Source organism: Onychomys torridus, chromosome 7, assembly GCF_903995425.1.
Source record: "Onychomys torridus chromosome 7, mOncTor1.1, whole genome shotgun sequence".
Taxonomy (NCBI): Eukaryota; Metazoa; Chordata; class Mammalia; order Rodentia; family Cricetidae; genus Onychomys; species Onychomys torridus.
Window position 1 is genome coordinate 16,813,142 of NC_050449.1, and position 14,933 is coordinate 16,828,074.

The 14,933-nt window shown below is 52.8% G+C and overlaps 1 protein-coding gene across 1 annotated transcript in view; it reads right to left on the reverse strand.

Annotated features, from left to right (window-relative positions):
• Positions 1-14,235, reverse strand: part of LOC118587911 (dedicator of cytokinesis protein 6) — a 33,809-nt gene extending 19,574 nt beyond the window's left edge. Inside the window, exons 1-9 of the mRNA XM_036194078.1 lie at positions 14,181-14,235; positions 8,504-8,591; positions 7,859-8,034; positions 6,464-6,532; positions 6,134-6,263; positions 4,381-4,593; positions 3,069-3,154; positions 1,814-1,880; positions 1,492-1,641 (exon numbers count right to left, since the gene is read on the reverse strand). Coding sequence (XP_036049971.1) covers positions 1,492-1,641; positions 1,814-1,880; positions 3,069-3,154; positions 4,381-4,593; positions 6,134-6,263; positions 6,464-6,532; positions 7,859-8,034; positions 8,504-8,591; positions 14,181-14,224 — 1,023 coding nt within the window. The 5' untranslated portion in view covers positions 14,225-14,235. The remainder of the gene's footprint in view (positions 1-1,491; positions 1,642-1,813; positions 1,881-3,068; positions 3,155-4,380; positions 4,594-6,133; positions 6,264-6,463; positions 6,533-7,858; positions 8,035-8,503; positions 8,592-14,180) is intronic.
• Positions 14,236-14,933: the final 698 nt, after the last annotated feature.

Here is a 14,933-nt window from a genome sequence, read left to right on the forward strand (position 1 = left end):
CTGCCCCCAGAATCCTCTACATAAGTTTTGAACTCAGAGATTCGCCTGCCTCTGCCCTCCCAGTGCTGGGATTAAAGGCGTGCGCCACACGTCAGGCTCTTTCACTTTCTTCACAGATTTTATTTTGATTATGCATGTGTGAGTGTAAATGCAGTACCCATGGTGGCCAGAAGAGGGCACTGGATCCACCCAGCATGAGTGCTGGGAATTGGACAAAGGTCTTCAGCATGAGCAGTGGGTGCTCTCAATTGCTAAGGCAACTCTCCAGCATCCTGGCACCCACCCCACCCCCGCCCTTCTCTCTATTGTTTTGAGACAGGTTCACAATGTGTAGCCCTGGCTGTCCTGGAACTCACTCTGTAGCCCAGGCTGGCCTCGAACTCACAGAGATCCACCTGCCTCTGCCTCCCGAGTGCTGGGATTAAAGGTGTGCACCACCAGCGCCTCTTTATCTTTCTTATAGGGGGGGATGATGGAAACCAGGGCCTCCCAAACATTGGGTAAGCACTCTACCACTGAGCCATGCCTCCAGGCCCTCACTGGAGGGTTCTAGGAAAGCACTCTACTGCTGAGCCATGGCCCTTTCCATTGACATTTTGAAATTGAGTCTCACAGGCAGGACTCAGTGCCTGTGTTCTGGTTGGCTTTTGGTCAGTTTGACACTTGCCAGAGTTCTCTGGCAAGAGGGAACTTCAACGGAGAAAGCTCCCCTCGACTGGCCTGTAAGCCAGTCTCTGAGGCACATTCTTGATTAGTGATTGGTGTGGGAGGCATCACTGTGGGTGGTGTCACCCTGGGCAGGGGGTCCCAGGTTGTACAAGAAAGCAGGCAAGTCAGCAAGAGCAGCCGTGAGTGAGCAACACTCCTCCACGGCCTCTGCTTCAGCTCTGGATTCCAGGTTCCTACCGTGAGTTCCTGCCCTGACTTCTCTTCACAGCGGAGTGCGCCCCAGAGGGATACCGGAAATAAGCCTTTCCCCCAAGCTGTCGTTGGCCATGGCATTTGTCGCAGCAATGGGAGCCTGCCTCAGCCTCCCTGGCAGCTGGGCTCATGGGCATATGCCATCACACACGTTACATTTTTATCAGTCCAGACTGAAGCCGTGACTCTTAATGACGATAGGGCAGGAACTGCAGCCCTGGACACCACAGAGTTGTGGGACCTAGGCAAGGTCCTTACATGCTCTGTGCCTCAGTTTCCCCATTTCAACGCTCATCTTGAAGCGCTGGTAATTTGTTTCACCACTGTAACCTAGCTGACCTAACCATGACTGAAAGAAACCCCAAATTCATTAGCTCACCTTTCCTGCCCCATCCATAGAGGGACACGAAACTGTTCCGTTTGCTTTTAAGACAAAATTTCTCTACGTGGTCTAATCTGGCCCAAACTCACAATCCCCCTGCCTCAGCCTCCAGGTGCTGGAATCATGGTCTATTGCACCTCTGGCTCTGATCATGATAAACCACCCCCTCGCATGGCTCCAGTGGGCACCTTGACAACCAGGAAGATGTCAGGGGAGGGGTAGGTCACGGAGAAGACAGCAGAGCGCGCCAAGGTGGAGATGGCTGGGTGGGCGCCATGGGCCCGGAGAAGCCCCTTCACGGAGTCCGAGTTGAGATCAAAGTAGAAGTTTTCTGAAATCTGGGGATAAGAGAGGCAGCTAGCTGGGGGACCCTGCTCCACAGCAGCAGCGCCCCCACCCCACCCACCCCACCCCACCCAGGGAGGAAGAGGGAGGGAGGGAGGAGGAAGAGAGGGAGGGCAGGGGAGATACCTGGGGAGGTGGAAGGGGAGGAAGGAGGAGGGCACCCACCTTCTTTTTCTCCCGCACATCATACAGGGCCAAGGTGCCAAAGATGGGCTCAATTTCAATCTCAAACCTGCGGGTAAACGGGGACCACTGGCTCTGTGACAGGTGTCACCCACATATTCTGTGCCCTCTCCTCCCCCACACCCTATTGGGACAGTGTCTGACTTAACCCAGGCTGGCTTCTAACTCCCTATGTATCCAAGAAGGACCCCAAATTCCCAATTCTTCTGCCTCTGTCTCTCAAGTGCTGGATTGCAGGCATGCACCATCACACCCTGTCTATGTAGTGCTGTGGACAGAACCCAGGGCTTCATGCACACTAGGCCAGCATTCTGCCGGCTGAGCTACACCCCAGCGCCTCCGTGGGCTTTTATGGGGACATGAGACTTCCTGCTATTTTAGGCAGCTCTGTGCCTATATGACCCTCCCCCTGCCCTGTGAAGTGAGTGTGGATGGGAAAACTGAGGCCCAGAACTGCACAGGTATCCTGCTTGAGATCATGATACTTGTAAAAACAAGGGTCTGGCTCTGGCCTGCCCACCCTCCTGCTGAGACACAGGGTGGAGAGGCGGAGCCTGGCTTCCCAGCCACCTTTCAAGGCCCATCAGTGTCAGCCCCCAGGAGCAGCCAGAAGAGCGTGGGAATGGAACTGAACAGGAAGTACACTCAGAGCCTGGTCCTGCCCCTCCCGGACCCCACTTCTGTCTAGATCAGAGCAGGAAACAGAAGTTCCATTCTGGTCCTTAGCCACGAGCTCAAAATTAGGGATCAAGCTGCTGGCTCATGTAGTCAGTCAACAAACACTCACTGAGTGCCTGTTATACACAGAAGTTATACCTGTTATACCAGAGTGGATCTCACAGACCTGTGATGACAGATGGCTTGGAGGAGAGGTCTTGAGACTCAGAGAAGCTCTGGGCATAGCTTGGGGGGACCAGGGAGTAGGAAGAAGCATGCCAGTTTCCCAGGGAGAGAGCTGGAGCTAGTGAAGGGGCTGGCTGAGGAGGTGGGAGTGGGAGGGAGTGTGTGTGTGTGTGTGTGTGAGTGTGTGTGAGAGTGAGTGTGTGTATGTGTGAGTGAGAGTGTGTGAGTGTGTGTGTATGTATGTGTGTGTGAGTGTGGTGTGTGTGTGAGTATGTGTGTGAACCGCATGTGCTGGTGCAGATGCAGCGTGTTTAGGCACCTCCGCCTCCTGAGAGGGGAAGAAAAGTCCACACTGTCCTCACAGGGAAGCCCATGTGGCTGTCCTCTTACTCACTTGAGTGACAGACATTTCACCAGGATCCGCTGTCCAAAGTGCTCTCGGGGTGGCTCAGGGAGGCTGCAGCGTTCTACAGCTTCATCCTGTGGAGAGAGGGAGTGTCTGGGATGGGTTCTTCAGGAAGGTTCTAGAATGCCTGGCCTGAGATTAGCTGCACCCAAGCCCAGCTGCAGCCCCCAACACCCAAGCCCGATGGAACCTTCAGAGCCTTGCCTCTGGGCCTTTCCACATGCTGTTCCAGCCTGGAATGCCTCCTCTCCTAGCCCCGCCCTATCCCCAGCATCAACACACAGCATGCTGGTCCATTCTGTAGGGATATGCAGGAAGTGCCAACAGATTTGGTTTGGATAGATACAGTGTATGGTAAATGCTAGATGGGCAGACAGACATACAAAGTCTCTGAGTTTAGCTGTTAGGTTTCCAACTCTGTGACTTGGCAAGGGTTGAGAGTGTATACCCACACAACACCACATGAGACAGTCAACACTTAGTATAAAACAGGTCTTTCTACCTCAGGGTTTTGCCCAACTCCAGGCCAATGTGGGTATTCTGAACACATCTAAAGTAGGTTAAAGTACAACACTCAGTAAGGTATCTGTGTTACACATTTTTCTTTGCTTTTTCTAAGACATGGTCTCACACAGTCCTGGTGGGCCTGGAATTCTCTATGGAGCCAAGGGTGATCATGAATGTCTGACCCTTCTACCCCATTTCCAAGTGCTGGGATTATAAGCATGGAACACCATGCCAAGCTTCAATGTACTTTTTATTTTTTGGTTTTTCAAGAAAGGGTTTCTCTGTGTAGCCCTGGCTGTCCTAGAATTCACTCTATAGACCAGGCTGGCCTCAAACTCACAGAGATCTGCCTACCTCTGCCTCCTAAGTGCTGGGATTAAAGGTGTGTGCCACCATCACACTATTTGAATGCATTTTTGACTTATATATTTTGAACTTCAAAAAGGTTTGTTAGTATTTATATCAATAACCCCCTCATAACCAAGGAGTATTTCCATTCACTACATACCCAGTTTGGTTAAACAAAACGTAACGGTATTTGCTAGATGTCCAATAAAATGGCTAGCATATTGATTGATTAAACAGAGAAGTATACAGTAGGCACACAATGGAGACTGGTTGGATAAATGTAGGGATAAGTGCTCAATAATGAAGGTCAGACAAGAATCCTTCAGCCATTAGCTGAAGATGGATATAGTAGGCAGCCAGTTAATGCTGGCTGGATACACAGGCACCTAGTCGGGTAGTTGGACTCTGCTCTGAGGGCAGGGGCAGCGAGCCGCTGGGCACCCACCTCGTCAGGTGCAGGGTACAAGGTGAGCAGGGCAGGGGCCCGGTGCTGCTGCCTGAGGGCTTCATTGCGCCGGTCCACATCCTCGGGGGCTGCCCGCTCGAGCAGTGCTGGGAGTAGTGAGTCTGAGGCCAGGTTCCTCAGGCTGAAGATGCCAGAGGCTCCACTGCTTCGAGGGGTGTCCTCTGGGGAGCCTGAGCAGTGCTGGGAATCATCCTGCAGTTGAACATGTGCAAGCACTGAGCACCAACTGCATGCACCTGCTCTCCTAAGTCTGTCCCTGTAGACATCCAATCTACATGGGAGAGAAGCTGAGGGGCAAGCCAGGGTGGGGTCACCTGGGTGCCTGGCTGTCCTCTCCAGAAACTTCTGGAAGTACTCGCCCCCCAAAGATTTATTATGTATACAGGTATGTCCCTGCAGGCCAGAAGAGGGCACCAGATCTCATTACAGATGGCTGTGAGCCACATGGTTGCTGGGAACTGAACTCAGGACCTCTGAAGAGCAGCCAGTGCTGGTAACCATTCAGCCCTCTCTCCAGCCCCCTGGGAACACTTCTATATTGGGAGCTCTTTATCACTGATGTGGGAGGTCATCCCATCTCACCCTTCTCCAGCTAATCAGAACACACCTAATGGCTTATCGGCCTTTGGGCTAAACTCAAACTGGCCACACTGGCCAGCCCAAGGGATTAGCTCCAAGATAATGTCGCCCCTGGGGGCTGGACCAATCAGAGCCTTCCTTGGGAATTTGTTCACTGTTGCCAGGAAAAAGGAGAGTTCTTTCCTCCAGGTGACTGGCTGACCTAGGACGCTCTGACCACCCAGTCAGCTGTGCTCACAACTCTGCCTCAAATCTGGTTCATCTCTGTGACCTTGACTCTCTGACCTGTCTATGAGCCTCAGTTTCCCCTCCTGCATCTAGTTTCCTTTTCATCTCCCTCCCTGGCCCCCTACCCCAGCTGAGGATGGAACCCATCCATGCCTTGCACAAGCACTGAGCAAAATCCACACCTCCCTGCAACCACCTCTAACAACAAACGTGGGGTCCATACTAGTAATAACAATGATTATCGGTATACAGTAGGTGTTCAGTAACTGCTGACCCACAAAATATAAGCATTAATAACTTTGTTCTGCCTCAGTTTCTCTGCCTGTGAAGAGATGGCTGTGGCCCCAATTCACAGGATGAAGGAAGCACCGGCAGAAAGCCTTTGGTATACACTAAGCACTTATAAATGTGCACAATCATAACTCTTAACAGAAAGCCTTTAGTATACACTACAACTTGATAAATGTGCACAATCGTAACTCTTAACAGAAAGCCTTTAGTATACACTAAGCACTTGATAAATGCAGAATATGACTCTAAACAGAAAGCCTTTAATACACACTACGCACTTGATAAATGTGCAGATTTATAACTCTTAACAGAAAGCCTTTAGTATGCACTAAGCACTTGATAAATGTGCAGAATCATAACTCTAAACAGAAAGCCTTTAGTATACACTAAGCACTTGATAAGTGCAGAATTATGACTCTAAACAGAAAGCCTTTGGTATACACTAAGCACTTGATAAATGTGCAGAATCATAACTCTAAACAGAAAGCTGTTAGTATACACTAAGCACTCGATAAATGTGCACAATCATGACTCTTGACCTTCACTCCTGGGGTTTAGTTCACTCATTGGGATCGAGGCTGACGGGATTTTCCTGAGTCTGACCCCTCAGTGACCCCAGCCAGCAGCCTCTCACCGTGTCCTCAGGACCCATCCTTTCGTCCCCAGATGTATCCTGCTCGAAGACCTGGCAGGTGAGGCCTTTCTGTCGCTCTCGGAGTGTCTCCGTAGTGATAGGGCTGTAGGCTGTACTCAGGTGCTGGTACCTAGCAGGGGGTGGTTGGGGACTCTTCCGATATACTGATACATATGGTGAAGTCACAGGACAACTACCAAGGCCCCCTTTTACTAAAGAAGTTCAGCTGCTCTTGGAAGGTATAGTGGGTGGATAAACAGAGGGACCAACCACAAACTGCAGCCCTTTGACCTCCTTCCCCTCCCACAAACTGCCCTGGGTCGGACCCACCTTCTGCGTACAATGACCCAGTCCTCCGAGTACATCTCCACCGCAGCCCTCACCTGGGCGTCCAACTTTCTACAGCAAAATACAACCGGGGTAAGCAGAGGCAGGGGCGCATTTCCAAAGGCCTAGGAGAAAAGGACTGTGGGCACCAGTGCTCGAGAGGCTGAGGCAGGGGGATTTCTCTGAGTTACAGACCAGGCTGAGACACAATGTGAGATTCTCTGGAGCAGGCCGAGGATGCAGCTCAGTGGCAGAAGCTGGCCTCCTGCACACCAAGCCCTGGGTCTCATCCTTGGCACTGCATAGACCAGGCATGATGGGCACACCTGTGATCCCAGCAGTGAGGAGACAGAGGCAGGAAAACCAGATGTTCAGGGCCTGGGCTGGACTATATCAGACCCTGCCTCAAAACACAAAAAACAATGGGCTGCAGAGATACTCAGGGGTTAAGAGCACTGGCTGCAGAAGACCCAAGTTCAGTCCCCAGCACCCACATGGTGACTAATAATCACCTGTAACTCCAGTTCCAGAGGCTCTTTTGGCCTCCATGGGCACCAGGCACACAGGTGATATACAGACATACATGCAGGTGAAACACCCACTTATGTGTAAATAAAATAAATCTTTAAAAAGTTAAAAAGAGGGGACTGAAGAGAGAGCTCAGAGGTTAACAGCACTGGCTATCTTTCAGAGGACCCAGGTTCAATTCCCAGCACCCACATGGCAGCTTACAACTGTCTGTAACTCCAGTTCCAGGGAATCTGGCACCCTCACACAGACATACATGTAGGCAAAACACCAATGCACATAAATAAAAATAAATCATTTTAAAAGTGGAAAAGACAATGTGGCTAGGGAGATGCTGGGCAGGTAGACTCTTGCCACCCAAGCATAAAGACTAGCTCAGCCATCTCAGTACCCATGCAACAGTGGGTGGGCATGGTGACCCACCCAAATCCCCAGACTCAAGAGGCAGAGGCGGCGGACCCTAGAGCAAGCTGGCTGGGAGGACTAGCCAACTTGAATATCTCTGGGTTCAAGAGAGACCCTGCCTCAACATATCAGGTGGAAAATTAAAGAGGAAGATTTCTCAAGTTGACCTCTGGCCTCTGCACAGGTGCGTGCATGAACATGCACACTTACCTATCACACACACACACACACACACACACACACACACACACACACCAAAAAACAAAAACAATTTTAAAAAAACCAAAAAAAAAAAAAAATCCAAAAAAAAAAAAACCCAACAAAACAAAAAAACAAAGATGCAGAAATGGAGGCTCAGAGTGATTTGCCCAAGGCCACACTGGTGTCCAGAGTCTGGAGTTGAAGCTGGGAGTATAAGACTCTGGGAGAGGGAGTGGTGTGTGTGTGTGTGTGTGCAGAACGCACCCGTCCTCGGGGACCCCAGACTCTGTGGTCCGACATTCTCGGGGTTGCTTCAGTAGTTCTAAGTCATCAGCTGGAAACTCTATCAAGTCTCTGAGGGGACCGGGCTCAACTTCAGGTGGCCGGCTCAGAAGCACATCCTCAAAGTCCAGAGGCTCGATGACCTCCGTCAGAGGGACCTGATTGGAGTACAGTGGTCATGGCTCCCACTGGTCAGAGGCAGGGAGTATGCTCACAGTTGACTTGAGACTGGCGTAGAGGGTGGTGACAACTTCTGAGGGTCGAAGGGAGCCTGCGAGCTCAGACTTTCCACAGCAGCTGGGCCAGCGCCCTGCCCCCTCCCTCCAGGGACTCCAGGAAGGAAATCACACCCTGGTGTCTGGAAAGACTCTAATGGTAAAAGGAATGGCCGGAGACAATTCCTGAGGCCCCACCCCTCCCCCTGTGGCAGGAAGGTCTCTTCCAGGCTCCAGCCTGGGGGCCCCATCTGGGTGGTCCAGGAAGCTGGTGTCACCCCCCAGACCACCCTTGGAACACACACCCTGCATGTGCACAGAGGTAGGAAGGACCAGGACTCCCCCCTCCCTGACCACTGAACATCAGAGCAGGGTGTACCCCACTGCTGCCAGCCACAGGGCAGGGACTCACCCCCAGGGAACTACTGGAGCGTCGGCTGGAGTGGGGTGAGCCGCTGCGTTCCCGGGACACCTGCTTCCGGACCTCAGCAGCCACTGTCCTGGGAAGACAGGAAGAGTGTGGGACACAGGCAAACTCGTGAGGGTGCAGGAGTGCGGGGGTGAGGGGGGCTTATTTGTAGGAGAGAACTCGGGTATGAAAGGAAAAAAAAAACCAAGGGCTTTTAAAAAAGCAGGAGACCCGTGAGTCAGCTCAGCAGGTAAAAGCCATGACCACCGGGCTCAGGCCCCCAAGACTCACTCGGTTGGTAGGAGAGAGCTGACTCCCAGGAGCATCCCTTACCTAGGGTACCATGCATGTCAACACATTAAAAACAACAACCGTGGGCTGGGGTGTAGCACAGTGGCAGAAGGCTGTCCCTGCTGGTGTGACAGGCCCTGGGTTCCATTCCCAGCATTGCGAGACTAAATAAATAGATAAATAAAAGCTGCAGGTCTCTCTGTGCCCCAGTTCTTTCTGCACCAAACAGACAGGGAAATGCCACTGTGCCAGACTTGAGGGAGCGACCGTTTCCTCCCGTCACCTCCCCTCAGGAAGACAGGCTCCCTCCATCTTTCCCGGGTTCTTCACACACAACAACTCAGCACTCCACTTGGAACAGGCACCTATTTCATCCTGTCTGTGAGGCTCTAGACACACCACTTCAGCCCAGCCTCAATGTACCCACTCACAGCTGCCCTGACCTCAGAGGGGTCAGAGGAGACCAGCACTCAGTAAGTATTCAGGAAGTGTATGTTCTCAGAAAGTCCAGGATGAGGCTGCCAATGTGGAGGCCAACAGGACCCTCAGCTCAGACACAGAATGGCCAGAAACCAGGTCTGCAGCTGGAAACCAGTCCTCGGAGGTAGTGCTGATTCTAGGTGTTCAATATGTTTGTTTGTTTTGTTTTGTAGTGCTGAGGATGACCTCTGGCCTCCTGAGTGCTAGGAAATGCTACAGCTGAGCCACGCCCTCAGCCCCTCACTGAGGGATTCTAGGCAGGGGCTCCATCACTGAGCCACACCCCAGCTAATTAGCTTTTTCTTGGTTTTGTTTTGCTGGGGCATGGGCTCAGCAGGTAAGAGGCTTGCCACCAAGCTTGACATCCTGAGTTTGGTCCAATAGTAGGAGGAGAAAACAACCCCCATGAATGAATTGTCTTTGACTTTTTTTTTTTTTTTTTTTTTTTTTTTACTTTTATACATACTCACTGGCCCCAGCCACAAAATTACACTTAGATTTATTATTTATGCATATGAGTGTTTTGCCTGCATGTATATGTGTGCACCAGAGGTCAGAAGAGGGTGAGTGTCAGATCCCCTGGAAATGGAGTTATGGGTGACTGTGAGCCACCATGTGGGTGCTGGGAACCGAACCTGGGCCCTTCTAGCCCCTGAGCCACCTCTCCAGCCCCAGTGAAATAAAAGTGAAAAATGCAGGGTTTTGTGCTCAAATTCAAAACCTCAAAGCAGAATTCTCTGAAGCCTGGGGCACTCAGGGCTCCAGGAATTAGTATTTTTAAAAGACGCCAGGACAGGGATGGAGGCTGTGTCCCCATCCAAGCTGTTCTTTGGCTAGAGAAGGGGACGGGGTAGGGAGGGGTGTGGGTGGAGGGGCAGGACACACGGACACTGCCCTTGGCTTTGGAAAACAGTGATGGATTTGCAAGCCCAGTCATGGGAGCCGATGCTTTGTCACTTACAATGCATGTCCCACATTCCTGGGACGGCCTTATGCCCCATCACTAGGGTGAATGGGTGGATGCCCTGTGCACGAGTATGCAGATAGAGGGCAGAGGGCAGCCTCTCATGTCCTCCTCTGGTACCATCCATCTTACTTTCTGAGGTAGGACAGGCTGCGGGCCAGTGAGCTCCCGGGAGGCAGCATTCTGCATGGTGCAGAGCAAGGGATATGGGTGTCCCACCACATCTGGCTTTTACATGGATGTTAGGTATTAAACGCAGGTTCTCATGCTTGTGTGGCTGTTTACTGACATTACTAGTTCCCCCAACATATTTTTTTTTTTCCAAGACAGGGTTTCTCTGTATAGCCCAGGCTGTCCTGGATCTTACTCTGTAGACCAGACTGGCTTTGAACTCACAGAGATTCGCCTGGCTCTGCCTCCCAAGTGATGGAATTAAAGGTGTGCACCACCACCACCCGGTAAGATGTCCCCCAACATTTTGAGAGAGGGTCTCATGTAGCCCAAGTTGGCCCCAATCTTACTATGTAACCCAGGCTAGGCTTGCACTTATAACTGTCTTTCCTTCAATGGCTCACATGCTAGGGTTAAAGACATGCACCATCACGCTAAGCCTCCTCTACATTTCTCCCCCAAATCTGACTGGTTCAGGTGTCCAGTAGAACATATTCTCCCTCTCTCTTTCTTTATTTTATTTTATTTATTATTATTATTTTTTTTTATTCAGGGTTTCTCTATGTAGCCCTGGCTGCCCTGGAACTTGCTTTGTAGACCAGGCTGATGTCGAACTCAGAGATCTGCCTGCCTCTGCCTCCCAAATTATGGGATTAAAGGCTTGTGCCACCCACTCTCCCCTACCCTCTCCACCCCCAGAAAGGCTGGCATTGAACACATTCCTAAAGAGATAGCATTTGCAAAATGGCTCAGCAGGTAAAGGCCATCCTCACAAAGTGCGATGACCTGAGTTTGACCCTTGGTACCTATGCAAAGGGGGATGGAGAGAGCACCACCCTCAAGTTGTGCTCCCACATCTACACACACACTGTGATCCCTGTGTGCACACACACACCATACAGTAAGAAGTGCATTTATAAGGAGGCACATAATGAATTGAACTGAGTCGGTTTCCCCGAATCAGGTCCAGGCTCAACAAGAGACACTGTAGCAGCTGTGGAGCTCAGCCCAGGCTGGCGGAATTAACTGGGGTCTGTCCTTATGATGGGGAGGATAACGAGCCGGAAACAGGGCCAGAAGTTTCCAGCACTGTGCTCCCGTTTCCGTCCAAGACTCCACAGAGCCACACACCTGCTGACATGTCTTTAAAGACAAATCAATGAGCACCAGCAAAGATGTTAGCACCCAGGAAACTCTCTTCCACTGCCCAGACACCCCTCAAGTGACTGACCACCTGCAATGGCAGAGACAGCTACCTGGTACAGTACCTGCTGCCCAAGCCTGAGAACCCATGCTCGGGCCCCAGCACTGTGGGAGCAGGGACAAAAGAACCCCCTGGGGCTCCCTGGCAACCAGTTTAGCTGGAGCTCCTGATGCCAATGAGATGGAGGGAGGCTGGCAAGGTGGCTCAGTGGTAACTTGCTGCCAAGCTTGATGACCTGAGTTCGATCCCAGGAACCCACACGGTAGGAAGAAAAGACCCCTGCAAGCTGTCCTCTGACCTCCACACAAGAGCTGTGGAACATATGAGGGACATCAGTTGACTTCACACACACACACACACACACACACACACACACACACACACACACACGGCATAGTAGCAGAAGTCCAGGATGTAGGAAGAGGCCACATCCACTCCTGGAATCTTTGTTACTATCGAGTTGACAAAAGAGACTGGGAGAGCAGGCAGGCGTGGTGTCGCACACCTGTAATCCCCACACTTGGGAGACCGAAGCAGGAGACTGGCTATCAGTTCAAGGCCAGCCTGGGCTACAGGATGAAAGCCTGTCCCATAAAACAAAACAAAGCAGAAGAGCTGGGGGATGAGTCAGAAAGTGCCTGCTATCCAAGCACCGGCTGGGGGTCCTGTAGCTGGAGGTAGAGGCAGGCACACCAGAGCCTGCTGCTGGTCAACCAGCCTTGCTGAATCCTCGAGCTTCAGGTCCCACTGAGAGGCTCTGCCTCAAAAAACGAGATGACAGCTCAGTGGACCTGCTGCCAAGCCTGATGACCTCAGCTGGATCCCTGGCATCTGCACAGAGAAAGGATGGAACAGGCTCCTGCAAGCTGTCCGCTGACCTTCCCCCATACACACACGGTGGTATACACACAAAGTAAGTCTATGAAAAAATACATATTTTCAAAAGTAAACCATGCACAACGCCTCATGTGGTCATGCCAGCACTCAGAAAGCTGAGGTGGAAGGATTGCTGAAACTTTGGAGCCACCTCGGGCCACGCGGTCAGTTCCAGGATAGCTAGAATAGGACGAGAACCTTTCTCAAAAGGAAAGCAGACACAAAGCAAGGTGCTGGAGATGATGCCCTTGCTGACAGAGCACTTGCCTGGCATGCACAAAGCGCTGGGTTCCAGCGCCAGCACCACAGAAGTTGAGGGTGGCAGTGCACACCTGTAAACCCAGCACTGGGTCCGAAGAACCAGGAGTTCAGGGTCAGCTCAGGGTCAGGGTAGGCTACCTGAGGGCCCGTCTCAAACAAGCAAAACACAACCAAGTATAACCAAGACTCCTGTCAGTTCCCTGATGTTTGGGTTCTTCTGGGATTTGTGGGTGAACTCAAAGGATAGGTGGACACAGGCTCTGTGCAAAACCATCTACCTACCAACTGCTTGGGAAGTCTTGGGACACTTCCCCAAAGTGCATTAGGACCCCAGGTTCGTTTTCTGATCTTACCCTGGGCTCCACAGCTCCTATTCTCCGGGACAACACCTACTTTTCTCACTTGAACCAAACAATAACTCAAGGGCATAGGGACTTAAGAGGCAAGAAAACACATGGAGTTATGAGGGGAACAGACAACTGTCCAACTGCTCTGCCTCAGGTCACATCCCTCCTCTATCCAGAACTCTCTCTATGGCTCACACTTCACTTGGGGTCAAAGTCCTCCTTCTGGTCTGCAAGACCTTCTAAAATCATTCCTATCAGTCCCCTCTGTGGCCTCAGGGCCTTTGCACTCGCTTCTCCCCCTGGATGATGGACTGGAGATCTTTTCCATCCCTTCTTTGGGTCTGTGCTTAAATGCACCAGCCCCTCCCACATAGCTGATGAGCGCCTCCTTCCCAACCTCCCCACCTGCTTCCTGTCTTATAGATCCCCACCGTATCACTGATATCTACCTGGCACCTCCTGCCCCACCACAGCAAACCCAAGAGAGGGCTACTTTCTTGTGTTTCCATCAGTGTGGGACCTACAAGAGGCTTCTCCTACCTAAGGGTGATCAGAACAGGTTTCCAGTGGATGGGGTTCCAGAGATGGTTATGAACCCGCCCCAGATTTGAGCCTTCTCCCAAACTCTCTCACTATCACCAGTGGCCACGGAAAGCGATCCCCCAGCATCTGTCGCCTATCCCCCTCCACCGTCTGCCCACCAGCTGGTTCAGTCCCCAGGCCCCTCGCCCCCTCCTGCGTCCAGCCGGTGCAGGGAGAGGCTGAGGCAGGAGACTGAGGGGCTGTCCCCAGCTGTCCCCCGGCTCTGGCAGCTCCCTCCCCTTCCCAGACAGCTGGGTTCTGGGACCCTGGGCGGGGGAGGGGCTGCGAATTTCTCTCGGCCGCCAGGGAAGGACGTAAGAGCAGCGGGAGGGTCGGGATGCAGCCCAGCGCTCCGGGGCCCGCCCGCCCCGACCCGGGATGCGCTTCCTCCTCCGGGAAGTCCTCGGGGAGCCCGGCACGCCCCCGCTGCCGCTGCTCGCTAGCCCCCAGCACTGCCCTTGCCCATCCTACCCCGAACGGCATGCCCGCGGCCGCTCTCTCTACCTGTTGATCTTGTGAGCGAAGGCGCGCCGCTCCGAGGCCGCCATGACGCCCCGCGTCCCGCCGCAGCCTCCCGAGTCTGGGAAGTCGGGCTGGGCGGGGCCGGCGCGCCGGTGGGGCGGGGCCTGTGGTGATGGGGCGTGGTCTGAGCTAGGACCCACCTCAGCTGCGGAGCCGAGCGGAGAGGTGGGGCGGGGCCTTTTCTGGAAGGGGGCGGAGCCTTCTCTGTGATGGGATTGGGCCCGGACGGGGTGGAGCCTTCCCTGGGATGGGGCGGAGCCTTCTCTGGAATGGGGCGGGGCCAGTACTGCGAGTAAAGCCTAAATGCCGGGGATGAGGCGCCTGCTCTCCGACTGGGGACTGGGATAGAGACAGCGCAGACAGGGGCTAGAGCCAGGCCGTGATGGGTGCTGTCGCTGCTCCAGTATGAGGACCTGGCCAAGGCTGAAAAGGGAAAGTCCTTGATGGGGAGGGACATTGTTGGTGGGCATCGATCGCTAGGATGGGTACGGAACTGGGAGTTTGTGAAGGCAGAAGCAGGGATGGGCGGGGCCGGGAGTGGAACAGGGGCGGGGCGTGGAGGGGAAGATTCTCCCTTGCAATGGGGGTCAAGATGGGGAAATAGTCTTCTGTTGGGCTGGGGAGGATAAGACTGAACATCAAATCCTAGTAGGTACCGCTGGTCCCCAGAGACGCTCTGGCTAGAAAACAACGTCACATGGAGTAACAATAATTACTAAGTTTTCGCTTACAGCT